The following is a 27,310-nucleotide window of genomic DNA, read 5'->3' on the forward strand; positions in this document are numbered from 1 at the left end:
TGTGAAAAGAAGAGAAGCGAAAAGCAAAGGAGAAAAGGAAAGATATAAACATCTGAATGCAGAGTTCCAAAGAATAGCAAGGAGAGATAAGAAAACCTTCCTTAGCAATCAATGCAAAGAAATAGCGGAAAACAACAGAATGGGAAAGACTAGAGATCTCTTCAAGAAAATTAGAGCTACCAAGGGAACATTTCATGCAAAGATGGGCTCAATAAAGGACAGAAATGGTATGGACCTAACAGAAGCAGAACATATTAAGAAGAGATGACAAGAATACATAGAAGAACTGTACAAAAGAGATCTTCATGACCCAGATAATCATGATGGTGTGATCACTCACCTAGAGCCAGACATCCTGGAATGTGAAGTCAAGTGGGCTTTAGGAAGCATTTCTATGAACAAAGCTAGTGGAGGTGATGGAATTCCAGTTGAGCTATTTCAAATCCTAAAAGATGATGCTATGAAAGTGCTGCACTCAATATGCCAGCAAATTTGGAAAACTCAGCAGTGGCCACAGGACTGGAAAAGGTCAGTTTTCATTCCAATCCCATGGAAAGGCAATGCCAAAGAATGCTCAAACTATTGCACAATTGCACTCATCTCACACTCTAGTAAAGTAATGCTCAGAATTCTCCAAGCCAGGCTTCAGCAGTAAGTGAACCGTGAACTTCCAGATGTTCAAGCTGGCTTTAGAAAAGGCAGAGGAACCAGAGATCAAATTGCCAACCTCTGGTGGATCATCAAAAAGGCAAGAGAGTTTCAGGAAAACATCTATTTCTGCTTTATTGACTACGCCAAAGCCTTTGACTGTGTGGATCACAACAGACTGTGAAAAATTCTGAAAGGGATGGGAATATCAGACCACTTGACCTGCCTCTTGAGAAACCTATATGCAGGTCAGGAAGCAACAGTTAGAACTGGACATGGAACAACAGACTGGTTCTAAATAGGAAAAGGAGTACATCAAGGCTGTATATTGTCACCCTACTTATTTAACTTATATGCAGAGTACATCATGTGACATGCCAGGCTGAATGAGGCACAACCTGGAATCAAGACTGCGGGGAGAAATATCAATAAACTCAGATAATGCAGATGATACCACCCTAATGGCAGAAAATGAAGAAGAACTAAAGAGTCTCTTGATGAAAGTGAAAGAGGAGAGAGAAAAAGATGGCTTAAAATTCAACATTCAAAAAATGAAGATCTGGCATCTGGTCCCATCACATCATGGCAAATAGATGGAGAAACAATGGAAACAGCAAGAGACTTTATTTTCTTGGGCTCCAAAATCACTGAGGATGGTGACTGCAACCATGAAACTCAAAGACACTTTCTCCTTGGAAGAAAAGCAATGACAAACCCAGCAAGCATATTAAAAAGCAGAGACATTACTTTACCAACAAAGGTCTGTCTAGTCAAAGCTATGGTTTTTCCAATAGTCATGTACAGATGTGAGACCTGGACAATAAAAAAGGCTGAACACTGAGGAACTGATGCCTTCTAACTGTGGTGCTGGAGAAGACTCTTGAGAGTTCCTTGGACTGCAAGGAGATCAAACCAGTCAATCCTAAAGGAAATCAAACCTGAATATTCACTGGAAGGACTGATGTTGAAGCTGATGCTCCAATACTTTGGCCACCTGATACAAAGAGCTGACTCACTGGAAAAGATCCTGATGCTGGGAAAGATTGATGGCAGGAGGAGAAGGGGGCAACAGAGGATGAGATGATTGGATGGTATCACCAACTCAATGGACATGAGTTTAACCAAACTTCAGGAGATGATGAAGGACAGGGAAGCCTGGCGTGCTGCAGTCCATGAGGTTTCAAAGAGCTGAACGTGAGTGAACGACAGAACAACAAAAGTTCAAATGGGGCTTCTTTTCAATGGGAATTTATATAGGGCATGAAATGTGATTACCAAAAACATTAAATAATTTATACTAGCAATATTAACATAGTTGACATTTTTCTTTACACTGTTCTTCAAATATGTTTTAAAAGGATTCAGATAAAAGTACAGTATTTGGAAGGTCCACTAAATGTGTTTATTACTTACTGTTGTAATAAAAGCAAACTGAAATCCCATCTCCATAATTAATGCTTTATGGTCTTATTTATTCTTTTGATCATTACAACTCCAGGCAAAATTTAGAAAACATAAAAAGCCCTTACATTTCAAATAGAAGCATTATTATTTTACTTCTGAGTAAAAGAAAGCACCATGAGTCATTGCCATCAAATGGAAAAAATGCCTTATGGTAAATGATGCCTCTTTTTATTGCTGTTGTAAAAGTCCTAGCTCTGAGAGTAACCTAGGAGGCACTGCAAGTGATTTTCTGTGAAATGAAATAAAACCAAATGATCAATGTGGAGACTAAAGTGTAACCTAGACTCAGAATTAAGCAGGAATGTTCATATCCTAGTTTTTATTACCAAGCTGCTGAAAGATGTTAAAATTATATGGGGTACATAGGAATGAGGATATAACTAAAGAGTTTGGGCTTGGCATTCTCCTTCTCAAGGAAATGAGACAACCTCTCAAAGATATCATTTCATTCTTTGATTACACATCTAAAATACTTTTCTGAATTGTATAGGTTTATTAAATCTCTGTAAGAGTAAAGCACTCTATAAGGTATTTCTGTGATTTCTAGAAGGGCTAAATGAGGATGGCAAGATCCTTGATCACAGTGTTTTGACATTTTTTTTAATCTAACTGACTTCAAGTAACACCAAGATATCTCAACAGTATTTCATTTTTAAAAGTTAATACATTAAAATTTTTGTTGGAAAGATTTAATCATCATTCATTCAACAAAAATGTTTTATAGGTCCACTCTGCCCATCTATAGGATGCTGCTGCTGCTGCTAAGTTGCTTCAGTCGTGTCCGACTCTGTGCAACCCAATAGACGGCAGCCCACCAGGCTCTGCCGTCCCTGGGATTCTCCAAGCAAGAATACTGGAGTGGGTTGCCATTTCCTTCTCCAATGCATGAAAGAGAAAAGTCCAAGTGAAGTCACTCAGTCGTGTCCGACTCTTCACGACCCCATGGACTGCAGCCCACCAGGCTCCTCCGTCCATGGATTTTCCAGGCAAAAGTACTAGGATGCTAGAAGATTTAAATCTCCCACTTATTGTTTTCACTAAGCTAGTCTATCCAATATTGCTCTAAAAAAGGATAGCACAAGTCCTTATTATTTACCTTTCATTCAACAAGTGCCTCTTTCATGAAGCTTTCTCTGATCATCTCAACTAGAAATCATGCTTCTCATCTCTCTACCCTACAGTCATATATCAATCTTGTCCTTTACTTAATTTAGTTTCTTATCTTTCCATGTAGGTCATAAGCTCCAAGACAGGAGGAGTCCTGACTCTACACTGTTATTCATTCATTCATTTATTCAGCAGGAATGATACTGAGCCAGGCATTATGTGAAATTTAAAGATAAATAAGACACAGGTACCATCATCAATTTGATTTTAGTTCTACTGGTGAAATAAGATATGCATACAATTACCACGACATGATTCCTATAAACTGTTGTACATCTAAAAATTGAGTTGAGTGGAAGGCTTTTCAAGGAGCCTGGAGGGCTACAGTCTAAAGGGTCACAAAGAATAGGACACAACTGAGTGACTAAACACAACACATACACACCTGGCCCCTGCTTCTTTATATAGCTCACATAATTTAACATGATGTCATGGGCAAAGTAGGGACTAAATAAATTGGTGTTGGATGAATGTTTGTTGAGAGCACTTTTTAAGATCTCACTGTTAGGCCCATCAAATTTTGCTTTTGGTTCACGCATTTCAGAAAGCCACCCACTATGACACTTTATTACATTTGTATTTTCAGATTCTGGTGGCTCATAACGAATATAAGGAAACAGAAATCTAAACAAAAATGTGAGGTGGCAACGGCTAGCATTGACCTTTGAGTCAGGGAAGCTGCTCTGGACTTTGGTTCCTCCATTTCCTCATTGTGTGAATTGAATCTTAACCTCTGACTCTAGCTCTCAGTTTCCTTATTTGTAAAACAATAACAACAATTGTCACCCAAGGATGTTGTTATCAGGCACAAACAAAAGAATGCACTGAAAGCACTTGGAAAACTTCAAGACATTTTCTAAATGACATTGTGAGCTCAGAGGGCTTACGGCCAGTAAAGAGTAGCATGTAGTCAAGTCAATGACAACTTTCCTTGCTGCTGTGAATTGTCAGGCTGACTTGCCACTGACACCTTATCAATTTAGAAAAGTCCCATTTGTCGTGCAATTTCAGTCTTTCCAGCCACAACCTGAAAACATGCCTTATGCAGATGAAAGCTTAGTGGGATGCAGCATTTGATGATTCTGATGATAGTTGTAAAATCTTCAGAAATCTTTATAATAAAGGTAATAGGCAAATATAGCCTTGCTGGTCACACATTTATAGTAGCTTTCAATTATAATTTTTTTTAAATTGTGTGAGGCAGTGTGCAAAATGCTCTAAAGATGAATGCATTCTCAGCATGGTATGTGGAGAGAAATATCAACTTCCAGTCGGAGGACACCACGTGACTGCACCACAGTACAGACTGGGTTCTGGAGTCTGAAGACCTAGATTCAAGTCTAGTCACTTAAACTAAATGAATCTAGTATCTGGATTCTCATCCTTGTTTTAAAAAAAAATGGGATCAGTGTTGGTCTCTGCTACACAGGTTGTTATGAGGATTGAATCTATTAATTCAGTAGAGCATATCCAGACTGTCTGGCCAATTAGTACTTTTTTCATCTTTATCACCTAACAGCAAGTTACCTTGAGCCAGACTACTTAGGGGCTTCCCTGGTGGTTCAGTGGTAAAGAATTCACCTGCCATTGCAGGAGATGTGGGTCTGATCCCTAGGTCACAACTAGAGAAGGAAATGGCAACCCACTCCAGTATTCTTGCCTGGGAAATACCATGGACAGAGGAGCCTGGGAGGCTATAGTCCATGGGATGCAAAGAATTGGGCACAACTTAGCAACTAAACAACAAGGACAAATTTCTTAACCCTAGCAGACCTCAATTTCCTTATCTGTAAAACGAGGATAATAATAAAGTTTTGTCACTGTACTGTTATATTAAACTAGATGGTGTGCAATCTGGAAAATAGCACAGATGTTTTCATTTCTATTATCACCTCATCCTCTTTCTCTTCTGCCACTTCACTCTTCATACTAACCACAGTAAACTACCAGGATATGCTCTCTGGAAGGAAATTCTGGAATAAATTAAAATTCCAAGAAAACTGCATTTTTATCACAAGAAGTTATCTCCCTTGGGCTATGTGTGTTTCACATCAACAGCAAACCCAGAGCCATCTAACTTGACAGTACAATGCTGTGTGGATTAGTGTCAGCAAACCTTGAGACGCAGTTGGCTGCAGGACACCTGGGGCCCATCGCCCCTTCTGCTGATTCACTGGACAGCAAAGAACAGCATTCCCAGATGTTCAACCATGCAACACCCACCAGGCCTAAAAAAGATTACAAGGGGGATCAATATGAGTTCCTTTCTCACGACAGTAATAAGGAGCAAGGGAGTAGACTGGCATCCTGTTGAAGTGAATAAGTGTTATGGGAAGAACTGAAATAATTAAATCATTTTTTTGCTCACAGCTCTCAAGGTCTGGGTTCACTGACATGTACTTTAACAGTGTTTCCTCCTCAGCTGTGTATATACATCAGACACTTCTAGGTTAACAAGATTTAAGACATTATGAAGTGTTATTCCTGAAGAAAGGCCACCCTATTTATTCCTCATCTAATCAATACCAGTATCCAGACCAAAGGAAACATATACACATACAACCCAAGTTGTCTGTGCTTAATAGTTCACATACAACTCCTTGAATTTGATGAATGTAAACATTAGTACCAGGCTATAAGAGGGGATGCTTTTACAAGGACAGAATTTACTCAAACATCAGTTTGAATATTTTCATGTTTTATTCTGGTTGAATAAGGTACTGCAAAGAGTCAATATTGGTAGATTGAAGTAATGTGGGCATCTGCAGTGCATACTAGCTGCCTTTTTCTAAGACATGAACATACTTTGCACACACACACATGGAATCATAAGCTGCGGACTCAGTGGTAAATTATTGTAATCATTTTTAGAATACTCTAGGTTAAATCATTTAAAAGCATATTTTTCAGGTTCTAATTGTATAAATCATCTTTTAATATTAATACACCCATAAAAATAATATCTATAATAGCACTACTTAACTGCAAAATGTGTTACTGATATTAGTTATTACATCTCTTAACCAAACCCTAAGACAATGAGGTCAGTGATATTTACATATTATTCAGCAGTCCACACAGTAGGCTTCTTTTAAGGTTCAACTTCAAACATTTTCCTCCTAGATTTAACTCTTATGCCTCCTTTCAATTAAAATTTTTCTTCCTACCTTCTCACTAAATTTTCTTACTACCTCTGTTATAACATTTATCACAGCTTATTGATATTATATTTGTTTATACATATATGGAGATCTCTTCAAGAAAATTAGAGATACCAAGGGAACATTTCATGCAAGGATGGACATGACAAAGGACAGAAACAGTAAGGACCTAACAGAAGCAGAATAAATTAAGAAGAGGTGGAAAGAATACATAGAAGAACTGTACAAAAGATATCTTAATGATAAAGACTATTAGAGCTAGACATTCTGGAGTGTAAAGTCATGGGCCTTAGGAAGCATTACGAAAAACAAAGCTAGTGGAGATGATAGAGTTTCAGCTGAGCTATTTCAAATCCTAAAAGATGATGCTGTAAAGTGCTGCACTCAATATATCAGCAAACTTGGCTGATAAAGAAGGCTGAGCGCCAAAGAACTGCAGTTTTCAAACTGTGGTGCTAGATTCTTGAGAATCCCTTGGACTGCAAAGAAATCAAACCATTCAATCCTAAAGGAACTCAATGTTGAATATTCATTGGAAGGACCGATGCTGAAGCTCTAATACTTTGACCACCTGATGCAAAGATCTGACTCACTGGAAAAGGCCCTGATGCTGGGAAAGACTGAGGGCAGAAGGGGAAGGGAGCAACAGAGGAGGAGATGGTTGGATCGCATCACTATTCAATGGACATGAGATTGAGCAAACTCTGGGAAACAGTGAAGGACAGGGAAGCCTGGCGTGCTGCAGTCCATGGGGTTGCAAAGAGTTGGACACAACTGAGCACTGAATAACAAAAATGCTTAGCTTCCAGATAAGACTCCAGATGCCCAGAAGGCAGGCTCTATTCTGCTCATCTTTGTGTAAGCTGCCCGCTTTACTTCTCACCACTAGGAGTTTGCACCTAGCTGATCGTCTTTACTTTTTAATATATATCTATTTTTTAAAATGTTGCTGGTCATCCTGTTATATTTTAACTGTGGAGCTGTTAATTCTGACACTAAAATACAGTTATGAAACCCCACACTCACATCTTATAAAAATGTGTGGTTACCTACTAGGAACATATGTAACCAGATTTGTTTTGTGCCTTTCTCTCAGCTACACAAGGGACATGCCCTCCTGCCGTTCGTAGGGTGATACTTTCTCTCCATGCTGTCTGTGGTAAGTGGCAAGCAGTGCTTTTCCCTAGTGAGAAGGAAGTCAATAGGCTGTATTTTACAGTGACAGCTGGGCCATTTGACTTGAGTCTTATTACACTTGATGGCTACCTTTAGGGAATGTCTTTTTCAATTGTTTATTTTCCAAGCCTCTTGTCAGTTCAAACTACAGAAAACAAAAGGGGAACCCACATTTTACTAATGTGCACTCATAACATGAAAAGCACTTTGTCAAACATGGACTCATGAAGATATTTTACTCTAATGAAATCCACAGATATTTACCAGAAATTAATAACAATATGGGAATGATACAAATTTAAAAAATTCTAACAGTCCACTCATGGGTATTATATTTAGGAAATAATAAGCATATAGATATATAAATTTGAAATTATCTGAATTACTTAAAAGACCTCCCTAAATGCCAAATTAAGACAGGTTTTAATAATAGGCACTCATTTTAGGAAGGCACTTTATCCTTTACTGCATTTTTTCAGTGGGGGAGCCACTGACATTTCAGCAAAGCAATCATTATTACATAATGCTGTTGTAAGCATTACTAGAGATTTAGTATCCCCGGCCCCTGGATACTGCCATTACAACAACCAAAAGTGCCTCTTATTATTTCCAATTGTCCTCTAGGGTAACAGTTGTGAACTGAGTATATTAGTCAAAATAGGCCAAGTGATGCTGCAGTAACAAACAACCTCAAACCTCAGGGATATAATTTTTTTTTAATTTCTCTCTTACTCTACATATACAAAACAAATCAAGAGGTACATTCTGCTCATTATAATGACCAAGGACCAAGGCTGATAAGGCTCCATTGCAATAAGCACACACACAGTCACTGTAGCAATGGTGATCATACAGAGCGTATTGGAAAGAACAGACATCACAGTTGGGGAATTATAGCTTTAGGTATCAGAACAAGGCAGAAAAGCATAATTTTGAAGGATAAGGGCACACCTTGAGATGCAAAACCTAACCTCTAGGTTCCCTAGAACTAGTTTGTTCCTTCAAGTAAACAAGGTAGTGTTGAACAGGGAAGTCCACCAAGAAGGCACTGTCTCTTGGCAGTAGAGAAGAATAAAAGATTTGATTAAAAACAATACAAAGCAAAACAAGGAAATAAACAAGAAATCATAGCTGCCTATTCCATTCATTGAGGAGAAAAGTAGGCTAAAATTACATAAGACTCCCTAAACCACAGGGATAATTCCAACTGGCCTAGAATTAATTCTGGCTCTGTGCTAATGTAAACTTGCTCCTAATGGCTGATGAAACTCACTTTTTCAGAGATACTTAATAAATAAGGGAACAAAATCATGATATTCAAATATATGCTAAGGAAAGAGGAAAGGATTGTAAGCTATGAGAAAAAAAATAAATGTTAGACTCATAATAACATCCAAAGAATATTCTCATGGAGCATATAAAAATTATGACCAAATCTCTCTCCTTAAATTTTAAAAACTTAAGAACCAAGTGATTCAATGAAGGAAGAGCTCAAAACACAAATGTAAGAACTTATATGATAACTAGACAGAAGGAGAAGATAAAATTTAAGCTGTCAGAGCTCAAGAAAATCAGTGGGAGAAAAAATAAAACCATCAAATTTTGAAGGATAAAGTAGAGGAATATAAGGAAGAACAGACACTGTTATAAACATATTAAGAAGAAAAGCTAAAATAACTAAGAAAGTGAATGAAAAAGAGATACAACAGGGTATATAACTGGGATTTTTAAATTGAAAAAAAGAAAAAATAGAACAAATAGTTAAAAGGCAGATCCATTTTGACAACAGTATAGCATGAGGAAGGGGTCTCCTTAGGTGGCACAAGGGTAAAGCATCCACCTGCCAATGCAGGAGATGCAAAAGGCTTGGGGTCAATCCCTGGGTCTGGAAGAGTCACTTACAACTGAGCATGTAGCATGCACAGCAAGAAGGCTGCTGAGCCACTCCAGGCCCCCAGAGCACAGGGGAGGGATTGCGGCAGGCCACGGCGCATGGCTGTGCTCCTCCATGTGCTGACACTGCAGCCACAGCTCTCTGCCAGTGCCCATCCCAAGGTCTGTAGAGGCAATGAAGAGTCCCCAAACATACTCGTCTACAAAGTAAAAGAACAGACTGTTCGCTGCAGGGAAATAGGGAGAGGCTGTTTCTTGTCACAAAAAGGCAGACATATATCTTTCTGAGTCTATGGGCTGACATGGCCTAACCATGCCCATTTATTACTGGAATTGCAAACGGATTGTTGCACAAAGCAGTTATTGGTCATTCTGGAGAGGTGGAAAAAGAAAAGTATTTAAAGGTATGAAGTCCAGCAGAATGTGGACAAGAATGTTGCTCCTCATCCTCGGGTATCTCCAACCCTCTGCTGTGGAAGTTAAAAGTGCAGGTCCTTTCTTTTCTAGAAATGGAGGCCAACCTCAGAGACACACCTGCAGAAATTTAGGGGCACTCTATTTTTGTGGGATCTATTTAAATCAGCAACAGAACAAGCTAGCAGAGCTATGCATAAGGAGCAAAGCTCAAAAAGATTATTAAAACACCTATAAATGAGTATATAACCAAAACTGTATTTCTAAAAAGGGATGTGGAAAAAATAAAAACTAAAGAGGCGTGTGGAGTTCTTTGAGGCTAAGAATGAAAAAAATGAAAGAAAATAAACAATGAAAAGCTGAAAAGGAGAGTCTTCCAAAAGTTCTAATAAAAATGATGTCATAGATAGATGCTGATTTTCTTTCAAAAACAAATCAGAGTTATGGAGTTTGTCATCACATTTAAAACTTCAACATCACCAATCTGGCAGAAGTTGGTGGCAAATATAGGGAAAGCCAAGGACATACCAATACTCAGTCTTATTCTAATTTTCCACCTCTAAAATTTCTTCTCTTAGAGGAATATTTTTCAGAATGTTCTGAGTGAACTTCAAATAAGTAAAATAGAAAAGTATGGCAGAGGAGGAAAAGAGGATAAATAATATAGCTCACAGACATTAATAACAACAAGAACAATACAGAGAAAGCCACCATGCCAGAGATATTCCCTAAAAGTGCATAAATTGTCGGTACTTCAGGAGAAAAGGCAGACCCAAGACAAGAAACTGAAATATGTAGCAAATTTCACTTTTTGACTCAAGCTAAAGATTTCAAGATTTGGGAGACAGTAAACTGAGAGGTTCAATTTTTCTTATTATAATCCAAATGGCTACTGAGAGTTCTAGTCCAAGAAACACTTACATTTCTGTTTTCAAGGTTACAGATGTATAAAAATGTTTTATGTAACCATCTATGTTATAAAAAATATTTCAATGGCAAATTTTAATATGAAAGCCTAGGGCTCTTTGTATTCATTTTTTTAAAATAAATTTTATTAATTCATATGAGGTTTATAAGTTGTATACCCTTCTAGATGAAACTATGTATCACACACTACGCAACTTCAACATAAAACATTATGACTAAAAGAATCCTTTAGATTTCTATTTATGAGGAAAGAAATAAATGATTAGTTTTGCTCTTAATTATCAGTTTACATAGTTAGTCAAGTTATTTTGTAAATTTAACTTTTTTGTTGTATAGTGCATTATTTCAAAATATCCAATGAATTATCCTTTTGTCTTTAATGGCGCATAGTGGAAGTAATGCCCATTGGCAGTGTTTGATTATAAGAAAACAAAATAATTGTGCTTTGAAAGTGATATAATTCAGATAAATATTCTTGGAATAAAGATAAGAATGTGTATATATATATGTGGTTAATACCTGGAAAAATAAGCTAGAATAGTCCACAAAGATAAATATTCTAGTAAAGATGTTATTGGACTTCAACAACTTTAAGAAGGAAGGAAGAAAGGAAGGTGAAAAAGGAAAAGAAAAATGAAAACCATTTGGGCATCTAGACAAAAACATTTAGTTACTTACAACAGAGAATAAACTGGCCTGGCCTCAGAATTCTCTGCAGTAATATTCAATATCAGAAAATACTAGACTAATACAAGAACCTTAAGAAAAGAAAGTACTATCCCAAGTGGTTATACTTTGCTGCCTTCACCTGGGCGCTTCAGAGTGCAGACTCAAACAAAGGTTTAATTGCATGTATTCATTAGTTTCCTGTGGCTGCTATACTGAACTTTGTGGGTTAGGACAACAGAAAGTTATTCTCTTACAGTGTCAAGATCAGAGCCTGATATCAGTTGTCACTGGACTGTAATCAAGGTATTGGTAAGGTTTGCTTCCTCAAGAGCTCTAAGGGAAATTTGTCTCTTGATTCTTACAGCTAGTTTCTGGAGGCTGCCAGCATTCCTTGACTTGTGGTTTTATCTCTGCAATCTCTGATTCTGTGGTCATACTTTCTTCTCTTCCATTGTGTAATCTCCCTCTTCATATTACTTATAAGGACACGTGTGATTGCACTTAGGACCTACCCAGACAACCCAAGCATAATCAATCCATTTGAAGAACCTTAATTAATCACATCTGCAAAGATTTTTTTTTCCTTTATATAAAATATAGAATTTACAGGCTACAAAAAACTTAAATAAAAAATTAATGGAATTGTAAAGGACTACTCTTCTCAATGCAAATAAACTTGAAAATTAGGATGAATTAGATAATATGCCAGAAGCATATTATTTATCAAAACTATTTACAGGAGATATTTTAAAGATTTTCAAAATACAAAAAAGAAAACAAAATCAAAGAGTCTCCCTCTCCACTCCCCTTCATCCCAATATAATAAGGTGCCTGCATTAGACAATTCAAAGGAAAATGCTAACAGAACTTTTAAACAGCAGATAATTCCAATGGCATTTTATGTTTAGAGATCAAATTGCCAACATCTGCTGGATCATGGAAAAAGCAAGAGAGTTCCAGAAAAACATCTATTTCTGCTTTATTGATTATGCCAAAGCCTTTGACTGTGTGGATCACAATAAACTGTGGAAAATTCTGAAAGAGATGGGAATACCAGACCACCTGACCTGCCTCTTGAGAAATCTGTATGCAGGTCAGGAAGCAACAGTTAGAACTGGACATGGAACAACAGAATGGTTCCAAACAGGAAAAGGAGTACGTCAAGGCTGTATATTGTCACCCTGCTTATTTAATTTATATGCAGAGTATATCATGAGAAACGCTGGGCCGGAAGAAACACAAGCTGGAATCAAGATTGCTGGGAAAAATATCAATAACTTCAGATATGCAGATGACACCACCCATATGGCAGAAAGTGAAGAGGAACTAAAAAGCCTCTTGATGAAAGTGAAAGTGGAGAGTGAAAAAGTTGGCTTAAAGCTCAACATTCAGAAAACAAAGATCATGGCATCCGGTCCCATCACTTCATGGGAAATAGATGAGGAAACAGTGGAAACAGTGTCAGACTTTATCTTTTTGGGCTCCAAAATCACTGCAGATGGTGACTGCAGCCATGAAATTAAAAGACACTTACTCCTTGGAAGGAAAGGACCAACCTAGATAGCATATTCAAGAGCAGACATTACTTTGCCAACAAAGGTCCGTCTAGTCAAGGCTATGGTTTTTCCTGTGGTCATGTATGGATGTGAGAGTTGGACTGTGAAGAAAGCTGAGCACCGAAGAATTGATGCTTTTGAACTGTGGTGTTGGAAAAGACTCTTGAGAGTCCCTTGGACTGCAAGGAGATCCATCCAGTCCATTCTGAAGGAGATCAGCCCTGGGATTTCTTTGGAAGGAATGATGCTAAAGCTGAAACTCCAGTACTTTGGCCACCTCATGCAAAGAGTTGGCTCATTTGAAAAGACTCTGATGCTGGGAGAGATTGGGGGCAGGAGGAGAAGGGGACGACAGAGGATGAGATGGCTGGATGGCATCACTGACTCGATGGACGTGAGTCTGAGTGAACTCTGGGAGTTGGTGATGGACAGGGAGGCCTGGCGTGCTGCGATTCATGGGGTCACAAAGAGTCGGACACGACTGAGCGACTGAACTGAAGTGAACTGAGGGTACATAAAAATAAAGTTTCTGATTTATTTTTATGAAGTGGGCATAAAAGTGATCTCTAAAATCAACAAAGATTATACACACACACACATACAAAACTAGCAACCACATTTCAATGGTTCAACAGAAGTCACTGTTATTTCAATATTAGGATACATGGAAATCAATATCCTTCTTACAGTCAAACAACAGCCAATTAGAAGACACAACAAAAGGAAAAATCCTTTATTTTCAAAAACACCACAAAACATTAAACTATCTCAGAATATGTGTGTGATCATTATGAAAAAGACTTTAAAATGATACAGAGGAACAGAAAATAAGATATGAACAAAAGGAAAAGCATTCCTTGTCCTTAGACAGGGTGACTCAACATCATATAAATATAATTTCTCCCTAAATTAACCTACAATCTTCACACTAGTCTAATAAAGATGTCAGCATCACTTTGGCAAAATAATCAAGCTGAGTCAAAAGTTCATTTGGGAAAATAAACAAGTAAAACTAGCCAAGAGAAGTCTGCATTAGAAGAGTAATAGAGAGGGACCAGTCTGTAAGTATTAATCCATTACAGAGCTTCAGTAATTACAACAGTGTGACACTAGCACATGGATAAACAGACAAATCATAGAACGGATTATGAAGTTCACATATGGCCTTTTACAAAAGGTGGCATTTCAAATAGGTGGGGGAAAGGTAGATTATTGATTAACAGTGTTGAGAAAAATGGGTCTGAAAAAAGAAAAGGAAAACACAAAAGAAAATCTGGTTTCATTCCTGACAACTAGTAAACAGGATAAATTCCAAATGTCTTAAATTTTTAATTACTTTTTTTAAAAAAGATCAAAATACCAGGGGAAACCATAGAAAATGGAAGGCCTTTCTATTTGACAAGAAGTCCAGAAGCTATGAAAGTAAAAATGATAAACTCGATTACAGGTTTTAAAAATGTATACAGTAAAAAGTAAACAAGCAAATTAAGGCAAATATCAAACTGGGAGAAAAATATGTGAATTTAAGTCACAAACAAAACGTTAACCTCACTAATTATAAAGAGTTTCTAGATCAATGAGAAAAATACAATCCAATGAGAAAAATGGACAAAAAATATTCACAGTTCACAAAAAAGGAAATATGAATGGTCCTTCAATATACATAAAGAAGCTCACTCATAAAAAGAAAATAAAACAATTTTCACCTATCAGATTGGTGGAGATTGAAGTTCAATAATTCACTACTTTGGGGAAACTGGGTAGGGAAACAAGTCTTTTCCTACTTGTTGGTGAGAGTGTAAACTGGTATAACTTCTTAATGTTCACCAAGCATATAAATACTGTACCCTTTTAAAGTATACTGTAAGATGCATATGTTTGTGATATGATCTATGCACAAGGCTATTTATTGTGGCACTACATGTCATGCAAACATGGGCTCAATAAAGGACAAAAATGGTATAGACCTAATAGAAGCAGAAGATTTTAAGAGAGGTGGCAAGAATACACAGAAGAACTGTGTGGTGTGATCACTCACCTAGAGCCAGACATCCTGGAATGTGAAGTCAAGGGGGACTTAGGAAGCATCAAAGCTAGTGAAGGTGATCAAATTCCAGTTGAGCTATTTCAAATACTGAAAGATGATGCTGTGAAAGTTCAGTTCAGTTCAGTTCAGTCGCTCAGCCGTTTCCGATTCTTGGCGACTCCATGAATTGCAGCACGCCAGGCCTCCCTGTCCAACACCGACTCCCGGAGTTCACTCAAACTCATGTCCATTGAGTCCCTGATGCCATCCAGCCATCTCATCCTCTGCCATCCCCTTCTTCTTCTGCCCCCAATCCCTCCCAGTATCAGAGTCTTTTCCAATGAGTCAATTCTTTGCATCAGGTGGCAAAGTTTTGGAGTTTCAGCTTTAGCATCATTCCTTCCAAAGAACATCCAGGGCTGATCTCCTTCAGAATGGACTGGGTGGATCTCCTTGCAGTCCAAGGGACTCTCAAGAGTCTTCTCCAACACCACAGTTCAAAAACATCAGTTCTTCAGTGCTCAGCTTTCTTCACAGTCCAACTCTCACATCCATACATGACCACTGGAAAAACCATAGCCTTGACTAGATGGACCTTTTATGGCAAAGTAATGTCTCTCCTTTTCAATATGCAGTCTAGGTTGGTCATAATTTTCCTTCCAAGGAGTAAGCGTCTTTTAATTTCATGGCTGCAATCACCATCTGCAGTGATTTTGGAGCCCCCCATAATAAAGTCTGACACTGTTTCCACTGTTTCCCCATCTATTTCCCATGAAGTAATGGGACCAGATTCCATGGTCTTCGTTTTCTGAATGTTGAGCTTTAAGCCAACTTTTTCACTCTCCTCTTTCACTTTCTTGATGTAAGTGAAAAGCCTCTTGATGAGGCTTTTTAGTTCTTCTTCACTTTGTGCTGCACTCAATATGTCACCAAATTTGGAAAAATCAGCAGTGGCCACAGGACTGGAAAAGGTCAGTTTTCATTCCAATCCCAAAGAAATGCAATGCCAAAGAATGATCAAACTACCACACAATTGCACTCATCTCTGCTGCTGCTGCTGCTGCTATGCCACTTCAGTCATGTCCAACTCTGTGTGACCCCAAAGAAGGCAGCCCTCCACACACTAGTAAAGTAACACTCAAAATTCTCCAAGCCAGGCTTCAGCAATATGTGAACCGTGAACTTCCTGATGTTCAAGCTGGTTTTAGAAAAGGCAGAGGAACCAGAGATCAAATTGCCAACATCTGCTGGATCCTTGAAAAAGCAAGAGAGTTCCAGAAAAACATCTATTTCTGCTTTATTGACTATGCCAAAGCCTTTGACTGTGTGGATCACAATAAACTGTGGAAAATTCTGAAAGAGATGGGAATACCAGACCACCTGACCTGCCTCTTGAGAAATCTGTATGCAGGTCAGGAAGCAACAGTTAGAACTGGACATGGAACAGCAGACTGGTTCCAAAAAGGAAAAGGAGTACGTCAAGGCTGTATATTGTCACCCTGCTTATTTAACTTATAGGCAGAGTACATCATGAGAAATGCTGGGCTGCAAGAAGCACAAGCTGGAATCAAGATTGCCAGGAGAAATATCAAATCCTTAGATATGCAGATGACACCACCCTTATGGCAGAAAGTGAAAAAGAACTAAAGAGCCTCTAGATGAAAGTGAAAGAGGAGAGTGAAAAAGTTGGCTTAAGCTCAACATTCAGAAAACGAAGATCATGGCATCCAGTCCAGTCACTTCATGGCAAATAGATGGGGAAACAGTGGAAACTGTGGCTGACTTTATTTTGGGGGGCTCGAAAATCACTGCAGATGACAATTACAGCCATGAAATTAAAAGATGCTTACTCCTTGGAAGGAAAGTTATGACTAATCTAGACAGCATACTAAAAAGCAGAGCCATTACTTTGCCAACAAAGGTCTGTCTAGTCAAGGCTATGGTTTTTCCAGTGGTCATGTATGGATGTGAGAGTTGGACTATAAAGAAAGCTGATCACCAAAGAAGTGACGCTTTTGAAGTGTGGTGTTGGAGAAGACTCTTGAGAGTCCCTTGGACTGCAAGGAGATCCAACCAGTCCATCCTAAAGGAGATCAGTCCTGGATGTTCACTGGAAGGACTGATGGTGAAGCTGAAATTCCAATACTTTGCCACCTGATGCAAAGAGCTGACTCATTGGAAAAGACCCTGATGCTGGGAAAGATTGAGGGCAGGAGGAGAAGGGAATGGCAGAGGATGAGATAGTTGGATGGCATCACCAACTCAATGGACATGAGTTTGGGTGAACTCTGGGAGTTGGTGATGGACAGGGAGGCCTGGCATGCTGCGGTTCATGGGAGTTGGACAAGACTGAGCAACTGAACTGAACTGATATGTGATAGTGAAACAATGGAAGCAGCCTAAAAGTCTATTAATGTCAATATATAAATATTCATTCCATTCATACAATGGAATCCTGTGAATCCAAACAAAAGAATGAAGAAGCTCTTTACTCACTGACTGTTAAGAGAATGATTTTCAAAACCACTGGAGGAGAAGAGCACACAGACGTCTTTGAAGAGACACAGAAAAAAACTGATGAATCTGACTTTGTTGATGAGAGTGAACCGAAGTGTGAAGGACACTTTTTATTAATAGTAAGTACTTTTTAGTGCCTTCTGCATGTTTGAAATCTGTAGGAGAGGACACAGGCAACGAGAGGAGAGCAAACACATCTTTTGGAAGGTTCTTTAAAAAAAAAAAAAAAAAGCACTGGTTAAAATAAAAACTTGCTTGTTATTTGCAAAATCTATAATAGGCCATTCTAACAATATTTGTTTGGAGAATTAAAAATGTCCTCTCCAACATTCTTAACTCTAAGCACACTAAAGAAGGTAAGCTTTTAGATAAGATATAATTAGTAGAATCACATGTTTAATAACCATGATATCCACAGAGCTGCACAATGCAGCTCTATTGGGATAAGATAAAATATTAAAATTTCCATTTCTATTATTTTATCTTATCCTTATAATATATAAAGTAGCATGCCGCTAAGTTTTGTCTGACTCTTTTTGACCCCATGGACTGCACCATGCCACAATTCCCTGTCCTTTATTACCTCCCAGAGTTTGTCCAAATCCATGTTCACTGAGCTGGTGAGGCCATCCAATCATCTCATCCTCAGTCATCCACTTCTTTTGCCTTCAATCTTTCCCAGCACCAGGGTCTTTCCCAATGAGTTGGCTCCTTTGCACCAAGTGGCCAAAGCATTCGTGCTTCAGCATCAGTCCTTCCAATGAATGTTTATGTTGATATCCTTTAGGATTGATTGGTTTGATCACCCTGCAGTTCAATGGACTCTCAAGAGTTTTCTCTAGCATCACAATTCGAAAGCATCAATTCTTCAGCACTCAGTCTTCTTTATTGTCCAACTCTCATATCCACACATGACTACTGGAAAGTCACAATTTTGACCGTATGGGCCTTTGTCAGCAAAGTGATGTCTCTTCTTTTTAATAAGCTGTCTATGTCATAGCTTTCCTTCCAAGGAGCAATCATCTTTTAATTTCATGGTTACAATCACCATAATTTTGGAGCCCAAGAAAATACACTCTGTCATGGCTTCCAATTTTTCCTCTTCCATTTACCATTAAGTGATAGAACCAGATGCTATGATCTTCATTTTTTGCATGTTGAGTTTTAAGCCAGCTTTTTCACTCTGTTCTTTCACCTTCATCAAAAGGCTCTCTAATTCCTCTTTGCTTTCTGCCATTAGGGTGGTGTTATCTGCATATTTCAGGTTTTTTATATTTCTCCTGGCAATCTTGATTCTAGCTAATGACTCATCCAGCCTGGAATTTTGCATGATGTACTTTGCATATAAGTTTAAAGAGAAGGGTGACAATATATAGCCTTGGCGTATTCCTTTCCTGATTTGGAACCAGTTAGTTGTTCCACGTCTGGTTCTAACTGTTGCTTCTTGACCTGGATATAGATTTCTCAAGAGGCAAGTAAAGTAGTCTGGTATTCCCACCTCTTTAAGAATTTTCCACAGTTTGTTGTGATCCACACAGTCAAAGGCTTTAACATAATCAATGAAGCGAAGTAGATGTTTTTCTGGAATTCCTATGCTTTCTCTATGATCCAACAAATGTTGGCAATTTTCTCTCTGGTTCCATTGCCTTTTTATAAATCCAGCTTGGACATAACAATGTTTTCAGTTCATGAACTGTTGAAGCCTACCTTGAAGGATAATGAGCATAAGCTTACTAGCATGCGAACTGAGTGCAACTGCAAGGTAGTTTAAACATTCTTTTGCACTGCCCTTCTTTGGGATTTCCTGGAGAAGGAAATGGCAACCCACTCCAGTATTGTTGCCTGGAAAATCCCATGGACATAAGAGCCTGGTAGGCTACAATCCATGGTGTCGCAAAGAGTCAGACACGACTGAGCGACTTCACTTCACTTCTTTGGGATTAGAATGAAAACTAACCATTTTCAATCCTGTAGCCATTGCTGAGTTTTTCAAATATGCTGATTTACTGCATGCAGCACTTTAACAGCATCATCTTCTAGGATTTTAAATAGCTCAGTTGAAATTTCGTCATCTCCACTAATTTTGTTTATAGTAATGCCTTCCCACTTGACTTCACATCCAGGATATCTGGCTCTAGATAAGTGACCACACCACTGTGTGGGTCATTAAGAATTTTTTGTACACCACTTCTGGGTATTCTTGGCACTTCTTAATCTCTTCTGATTCTGTTAGGCCCTTGCCATTCTGTCCTTTATTGTGTCTATCCTTACATGTAATATTCCCTTGCTATCTCCAATTTTCTTGAAGGGATTTCTAGTCATTCCCATTCTATTGTTTTCCTCTATTTCTTTGTATTGTTCACTTAAGAAGGCTTTCTTATCTCTCCTTGCTGTTCTCTGAAACTCTCCGTTCATTTTGGTGTATTTTTCCTTTCTTCCTTGCCTTTCACTTCGCTTCTTTTCTCAGAATTTATGTATACCTATTTATGATTTATAAATTATATATTAATATGCTATTTCATAGTATATAAGGGCTTCTCTGGCTGGTGGTTCAGGTGTAAAGAATCTGCCTGCAATGCAGGAACCACAGGAACACAGGTTCAATCCCTGGGTTGGGAAGATCCCTTGGAGAAAGGCATGACAACCCACTCCAGTATTCTTGCCTGGAGAATCCCATGGGCAGAGGAGCCTGGCAAGCTACAGTCCACAGGGTGGCAAAGAGTCAGACACAACTGAAGATACTTAGCATGCACGCATAGTACATAAAGTAGCATGTGCTGTGCTGTGCTAAGTAACTTCAGTCATGTCTGACTTTGTGAGGCCCTGTGGACTGTAGCCTTCAGGCTCCTCTGTCCATGGGGATTCTCTAGGCAGGAATACTGGGTTGGATTGCCATGCCCTCCTCCAGGGGATCTTCCTGACCCAGGCAGTGAACCCACTGCTCTTCCAGCTCCTGCTTTGCAGGCAGATTCTTTACCACTGAGCCACCAAGGAAGCCCATAAAGTAACACATTAATATATAACTTATAAATCATAAACAGGCATACATAAATTATCTTGTGGGCTCAGTCTTTTTCAATCCATAGAGGATTGTAATCAAAATGTTTGGTAACCACTGCTAAATAATGATTTTCCACATATATAAGGAGAATTTAAATGTGCTATAAGAATATTTTATTGGGGCATAGCAAGAAGCAGCAGCCATAAACTATGAATTTCTAAATAAAATACTATTAATTCATTTGGTACAGCACTTAATACAATGCTAACTAAAGAGAGATTACTAATAAATAATAGAATTTTAAAGTTAGGAAAGAAATTATATATTACCTATTTCAAGTCTCAAACATGAGGCAACTACAGGTGGAGAGAATAATGGTTTCCATGTCATATGCCTGACTCATAGTGACAGAGCCAGGTACAGATCCCAAATTTCCAAAACCTTTGTCTTTCAACTATTCAACACATAAACATAGACAGAAAAACTGACAAATATTTAACAAAGTATTCTCTTTGGAGAGAAAAGTAATACTAGGTTATCTGCTACTTAATTTCAAAGACCCTTCCCTTTTGTTAAATATCTGTCTTTATGTCTTTCTATGTCCATGGTGGCTCAGAGGGTAAAGAATCTGCCTGCAAGGCAGGAGATTTGAGTTCAATTCCTTGGTCAGGAAGATCCCCTGAAGAAGGAAATGGCAATCTGCTCTAGTACTCTTACCTGGAGAATTCCATGGACAGAGAAGTCTGGCCGCCTACAGTCCATGGGGTCACAAAGTTGCACATGACTAAGCAACTAACACATACCCACACACACCCTATTTTTATTTTTGCCTTTTTTCTAGCCTTCCCAAAATCACATCCTGTTTTAGAAGAAGGAATAGTAAATTTTCTTTTTTATCATGTTAATTTTTTAAGCCACTGTGTATCAGAAAAATTCAAACCTGAAGTTAATCCTGCTTTTGTCCATCTCTTCTATCAAAAACAGCCTCTGAACTCTAAATGCCTATCAATAATCCTCTGCAAACAATCCAGCACAAGAAATATGTGCCCAACCCTCCCTGAAGAAAAGATGGGATGAAAAATGCTATAGAGAAATTTAAAGTATTTACGGAGATTATTCAGATCCGTTTTGAATAACTGTCTTATATCTGTGTTGTCCCTTCACATTTTGTAGCATTTAAGAAATCTGATTCTATCTCCTCACAGACACTGGGTCAACCACGGCTATGTTACCTAACAGTTTTGTCATATATTGGGAAACTGATAACCCTGTTGGGTTGAGAATAGTGAATGTCATACTGCAGATAATCGCTTAGCAAAGTGTCCAGCATAAAGTTAGGCATACACTACTTAATTCTTTTTAAGTCAAACACTTATAGTCACGTGAAGTGACACACCCGAGGCCTCATCTTTCCTATTAGGATACTGAGAAACGCAGACTTTTCCTCTATGGAGACTTAGATTTCAAGGCATTTAGGGAGTTGGCTAAATTCTTAAAATGACTGGGAGGGATTAAACAACAACAAAAACATGCCTCTGGAATGGCCAAAGTTTTAGCCACACACCACACCAGGACAGCAGGCCCTTCCTCATTCCTTTCCCTCCAAGGGGCAGAAGAAACTACATTTCCCAGTGGCCCTCAGGCAGCTTCCGGTGCAGCGCGCCGGCGCTACTTCCGGGCACATCTTTTACGTCAGTTCACGGGACCCGACTTGGGGCTGAGGCTCATTTTCTTAATATGGGTTCCTTCGTTTCACAGCCCCTCGAGCCGGTCAAGTTCGTTGCGCCCCCTGAGGCCACCTCCACCGCTAAGCCCGCACAGGTCACTGCACCCGGAGCGCCAGCCTCTCCAGCGCAAGCCCCTCTATTTAATAACTGCTGGAGCTGTCGCGTGCTCTCCGGGTCGGGGCTGATAGGGGCAGGCGGGTATGTGTACTGGATGGCGCGGAAGCCCATGAAGCTGGGATATCCCCCGGGTCCTGGGACTATTGCGCAGATGATCTTCGGCATCAGTGAGAGTCTGGGCACCACCCTTGGGCCGGGGGAAAGGGAGAGGGAGAAGAGGAGATCGGAGATCAGACACGTGGGGCGTGGGGGGGCGGGGGGCGAGGCACCCGGGTTGGTCACGTGGCCGCAGGCATCCCCTCCAGTAAGACGCGCGGGGCGGGAAGAAGTAGTTGCTGGGATACTTTCTTTGCTTTGTTTTTTCTTAAATAACACTATATATATATGTGTGTGTGTATATATATATATATATTTTTTTTTTTTTTTTTGAGAACTCTAGCCTCAATCTTTTTAATCCTATTGAGAGCTATTAGAAATAGGTATGAGCATGGTAGTCCCATTTTCCTGTTGAACAAACCCAGACACAGAGAAGTAAATATGTCTTAAGTCAGACATCCAGGATGTGACACACAGCCAGTCTTTGATCCCGGGTTTATGTGTCACCAAAACCCATGCTTCTTTTCTAGGTTGTGGAGCAAGACTGAGTGAGGGCACTTGACCTTTGCCTTTGAAGGTAAACTGTAGACATGGGTTCAAAGCGCACGTATGAGGTCTTCTGCCTATTGTGACCCCATAGTTATTACTTGTAAGGATACTAAGTGATGGTCAAGATGTCTTCTGGTAAAATGTGGTGATTCTTTTAGCTCTTTAGATCAATTGAGTGAGTAGAATTTTAATTTTTTATGTCTTTTATTGTCTTAACTAGATTGCTTAGATCAATTACTTTTTTGCATAGGGAAAGTAAAAATTTTTTTCTTTCAACTTTCCTTTTCTGAGCTTCACTCTTCTATAAGAAATCTTCAAGGATTAGAGTTGCCATATATGAAAGTACTTGGTACTTTCATAGCACATCAAGTACTGTTTTGTTTATTTCCCCCCTAGGCATTGCTTGCTGGGGTGTGGTCATCCTGTCAGACCCCAAAGGGAAGGCCTTCCGCACTGGATGAAAGTGCCACCAGTGAATTTGTCGTCCCTCCACGTCCCCGTGACACACACAGGAAGAATGGCACTTATAAGCGTTCTGGACAGAAATGTGGACATTGACAGACTCCAGTCCGGCAGATACGACATGACTGAAAAGACAAACATGGATTGTCATTCATGGTCAATGACTGTTTATGGCATTCTTCACAGGCTCCACAGGGACCAATAAATCCCTGAGAAAAGAGAAGAGGTTCTGTGTCTTATTTGAGGAAGGAGGGTATAATTGTAAATATATATATAGAGAGAGGAAGTGATAAACCAAATGGGAAAGTTAGCTAAAGTTATTTTCAATAGTTCTTTTTATCATACTTTTCCTATAATTGGGTCAGCACCTACTATCCTGGGTAGGTATCATATAATACACAGAAATACATAAAACATGTATATGCATACTGCTCATACTTCCCAAAGCATTGTCAGATCCATGACCTTTTGAGAGTTTACCAGCTACTCTGAGGAGGTTATGTCAGTGGTGGTAAGTGAACATTAAAAAACAGAGTCCTAGTGATATGCCCAGGGTCATTCAGCGATGGTGTTTGGACTTGTTCTTGTCTTTCAGAACTAGGATTGTTCCCAGGAAGCAAGAATTACCTTTATGAAACAATTGGATAAGCATAAAAATCAGCATAAAATAAAAAGCTTAAGTACCAAAATACTTGAGAGAAATTCAAAATCTTTTGTAGTTTTGTGTGTGTGTGTATGTGTGTTTTGTTCTTTTCTCATAAGCACTGGAAAAGTTTCTGTGATGAAACTCAGTTGCTTTTGAGATAAAGACTGAAAATTAGACACTTTATGCCTGAGAGAAGTCTGCTTCCTACTAGGTTTTTAATTTTTTTTTCTGTAATACTGTGGTTTCTAAAGTTGTGTGTAGCTATTTTTTCAGAGCAGACAAATACTCTTCAACTCAACTGTGAATCACAATGTCTACATTTTGGATGTAGGTTGAATAAGTAGATACCTTTTAGGGCTATTTTTTTGATATTGTATATAAGTATACAAGTCTATTAAGCCTCACAAATGACAATAAGTCTCTTGCATTGTCTACACTAGAGTTCATGGCATGAGTGATTATATATCTATCCAACTGAGAAGGTGTTTCAATATAAAATATTTAAGTGAAATATTAAATTCAGTTATGTGATGTTAGTGAATACAGAAGTTTTAACTTAGAAGGGACCAGAGAGGACCCAAAGCAGGGGACTTCCTTGAGGACGCATGACACGTGTATGTTCATTTGCTAAGCCATGTCTGACTGACTGTAGCCCACGAGGCTTCTTTGTCCATGGGATTTCCCAGGCAACAATACTGGAGCGGGTTGCTATTTCCTTCTCCAAGGGATCTTCCCAACCCAGGGATTGAATCCACATATCCTGCACTGGCAGGCAGATTCTTTACCACTGAGTCACCAGGGAAGCCCCCCATGACACACGATAATCCACTAAAATACCCATGAAGACAAGTTACTGCCTTCTTTAAAAGGTAACCCATTCTGTTGAAGGAAAGCTTCAGTCCTAACATTTTCTTAGTTTTAAAACCAAATTACAGTTTGCTCATCTTGGCTTGATTTCCTGGATACATAACGTAACTCTTAAATGTATATATTATAATTTTAGCATGTTTCTCAGGATTCATACCAGTATGAATCTTTAATCAAATAAAAGCTTTTTCCAAATAAACTTGCCCAAAGTATACTGCCAAATTAGGTTTGGCAGACTGATTCCAAATCAAGAAAGGAGTATGTCAAGGCTATATGTTGTCACCCTGCTTATTTAACTTATATGCAGAGTATATCATGAGAAACACTGGTCTGGATGAAGCACAAGCTGGAATCAAGATTGCTGGGAGAAATATCAATAACCTCAGATACACACATGACAGCACGCTTAGGGCAGAAAGTGAGGAAGAACTTAAGAGGCTCTTGATGAAAGTGAAAGAGGACAATGAAAAAGGAGACTTAAAAAAACTCAACATTCAGAAAATTAAGATCATGGCATCCAGTCCCATCACTTTATGGGAAATAGATGGGGAAACAATGGAAACAATGACAGACTTTTATTTTTGGGGGCTCAAATATCACTGCAGATGGTGACTGCTGTCATGAAATTAAAAGACGCTCCTTGGAAGAAAAGCTATGACCAACCTAGACAGCATATGAAAAAGCAGAGACATTACTTTGCCAACAAAGGTCCGTCTAGTCAAAGCTATGGTTTTTCCAGTAGTCATGTATGGATGTGAGGATTGGACTATGAAGAAAGCTGAGCACTGAAGAATTGATGCTTTTGAACTGTGGTGTTGGAGAAGACTCTTGAGAGTCCCTTGGACTAAGGAGATCCAACCAGTCAATCCTAAAGGAAATGAGTCCTGAATATTCATTGGAAGGACTGATGCTGAAGCTGAAACTCCAATACTTTGGCTGGCTGATGGGAAGAACCAACTCATTGGAAAAGACCTTGATGCTGGGAAAGATTGAAGGCAGAAGGAGAAGGGGAAGACAGAGGATGAGATGGTTGGATGGCATCACCAACTTGATGGATATGAGTTTGAGCAAGCTCTGGGTGTTGGTGATGGCCTGGAGTGCTGCAGTCGTTGGGGTTGCAAAGTGGGACACGACTGAGCAACTGAACTGAACTTGGACTCACTTAACTAGGTGTGAGCAAAGTACTGTTCTGCCATATCTAAAGACAGTTAGGGATAATCTCCCTCCATCCCCTCCCCAAAATAGCTTAGAATTTGTAGTTAAAATTGTTTCAATTTGCTTTCACTTCTGTCAGTGCTAAATTAGAGGCCATGGTTTGTTTTAGGGATGAATCTTCAGAGGGAAAAGAGACATTGCCTTAGTTCTGCAAAGTAGGAGGTGCATTTGGTGTTCCTGTATTACCCTCTCTTTTCTCAGGGATGAAGTGCATTTAGTGCCCCTATATTATCTTATCTTTCCTTGGGTGAGCAGGACAAAGAAGCTCAAGAATCAAAGGATCCATGATTGACTTAGCAGTGAAGAATCTCCCTACCAGTGCAAGAGACAGGTTCAATCCCTGGATCGGGAAGATTCCTTGCAGAAGGAAATGGCAACCAATCCAGTATTCTTGCCTGGGAAATCCCATGGACAGAGGGGCCTGGTAGGCTACAGTCCTCTGGGTCGTGAAAAGTGGGCATAACTTAACAAGTGAACAATAACAACAATTTAAGAACACCAGCTTGATTATGATGGGTTTTAGAATCTTTGCAGTATGGAAATGAGAGTTTATTTTTTCCTTTCACAAAGAAAGGAAAAAAAGTACAAAAACAGGCAATTTAAAAACACACTTAGAGTTTTCCTTGCAATGCAGATCAAAATGTGTCAACACTGGTATTTTTCATGGTGTCTAAAATACCTATTAGGACAAACTTAACATGGTGTAAACTTTGATATCTCCAGATGATCAAGAAATGACTGTACCGTCTCTTATTTCCTTTGTGTATTGCACTGACTAGTCTAGAAACCAGTGAACAGCTAACAACATATTAAAGGACCTGAATATAGACTGATCCTTGGGATCTTGTGTACTGGGGGGAGAGGTAGGGGTCTCTTTTTTCCCTAGGTGAATTAATGGACAGCTGTTGCTTGCAGCACTGCTGTATGCCAAATGCAGACCAACCTAAACAGTTCTGGAGTTTCACCTGACAGAAGCCATTGCAGAGACAGCTGTTGCTGGCAGCCTTAGAGG

The 27,310-nt window shown here is 39.0% G+C and overlaps 1 protein-coding gene and 1 long non-coding RNA gene across 2 annotated transcripts in view; one reads left to right on the forward strand and one right to left on the reverse strand.

The window, feature by feature from the left end:
* Positions 1 to 5,399: 5,399 nt before the first annotated feature.
* LOC133253408 (uncharacterized) overlaps positions 5,400 to 27,310 on the reverse strand; it is a 217,679-nt gene continuing 195,768 nt past the window's right edge. The window contains exon 3 of the long non-coding RNA XR_009738295.1: positions 5,400 to 5,507. This is a non-coding gene — a long non-coding RNA (uncharacterized LOC133253408). The remainder of the gene's footprint in view (positions 5,508 to 27,310) is intronic.
* Positions 22,295 to 23,793, forward strand: DMAC1 (distal membrane arm assembly component 1). Its single transcript, XM_061425311.1, has 2 exons — positions 22,295 to 22,630; positions 23,505 to 23,793. The coding sequence occupies exons 1-2, from the start codon at positions 22,357 to 22,359 to the stop codon at positions 23,567 to 23,569; spliced, it is 339 nt and encodes a 112-aa protein (XP_061281295.1). The 5' UTR covers positions 22,295 to 22,356; the 3' UTR covers positions 23,570 to 23,793.

Source organism: Bos javanicus, chromosome 8 (assembly GCF_032452875.1).
Source record: "Bos javanicus breed banteng chromosome 8, ARS-OSU_banteng_1.0, whole genome shotgun sequence".
Lineage (NCBI taxonomy): Eukaryota > Metazoa > Chordata > Mammalia > Artiodactyla > Bovidae > Bos > Bos javanicus.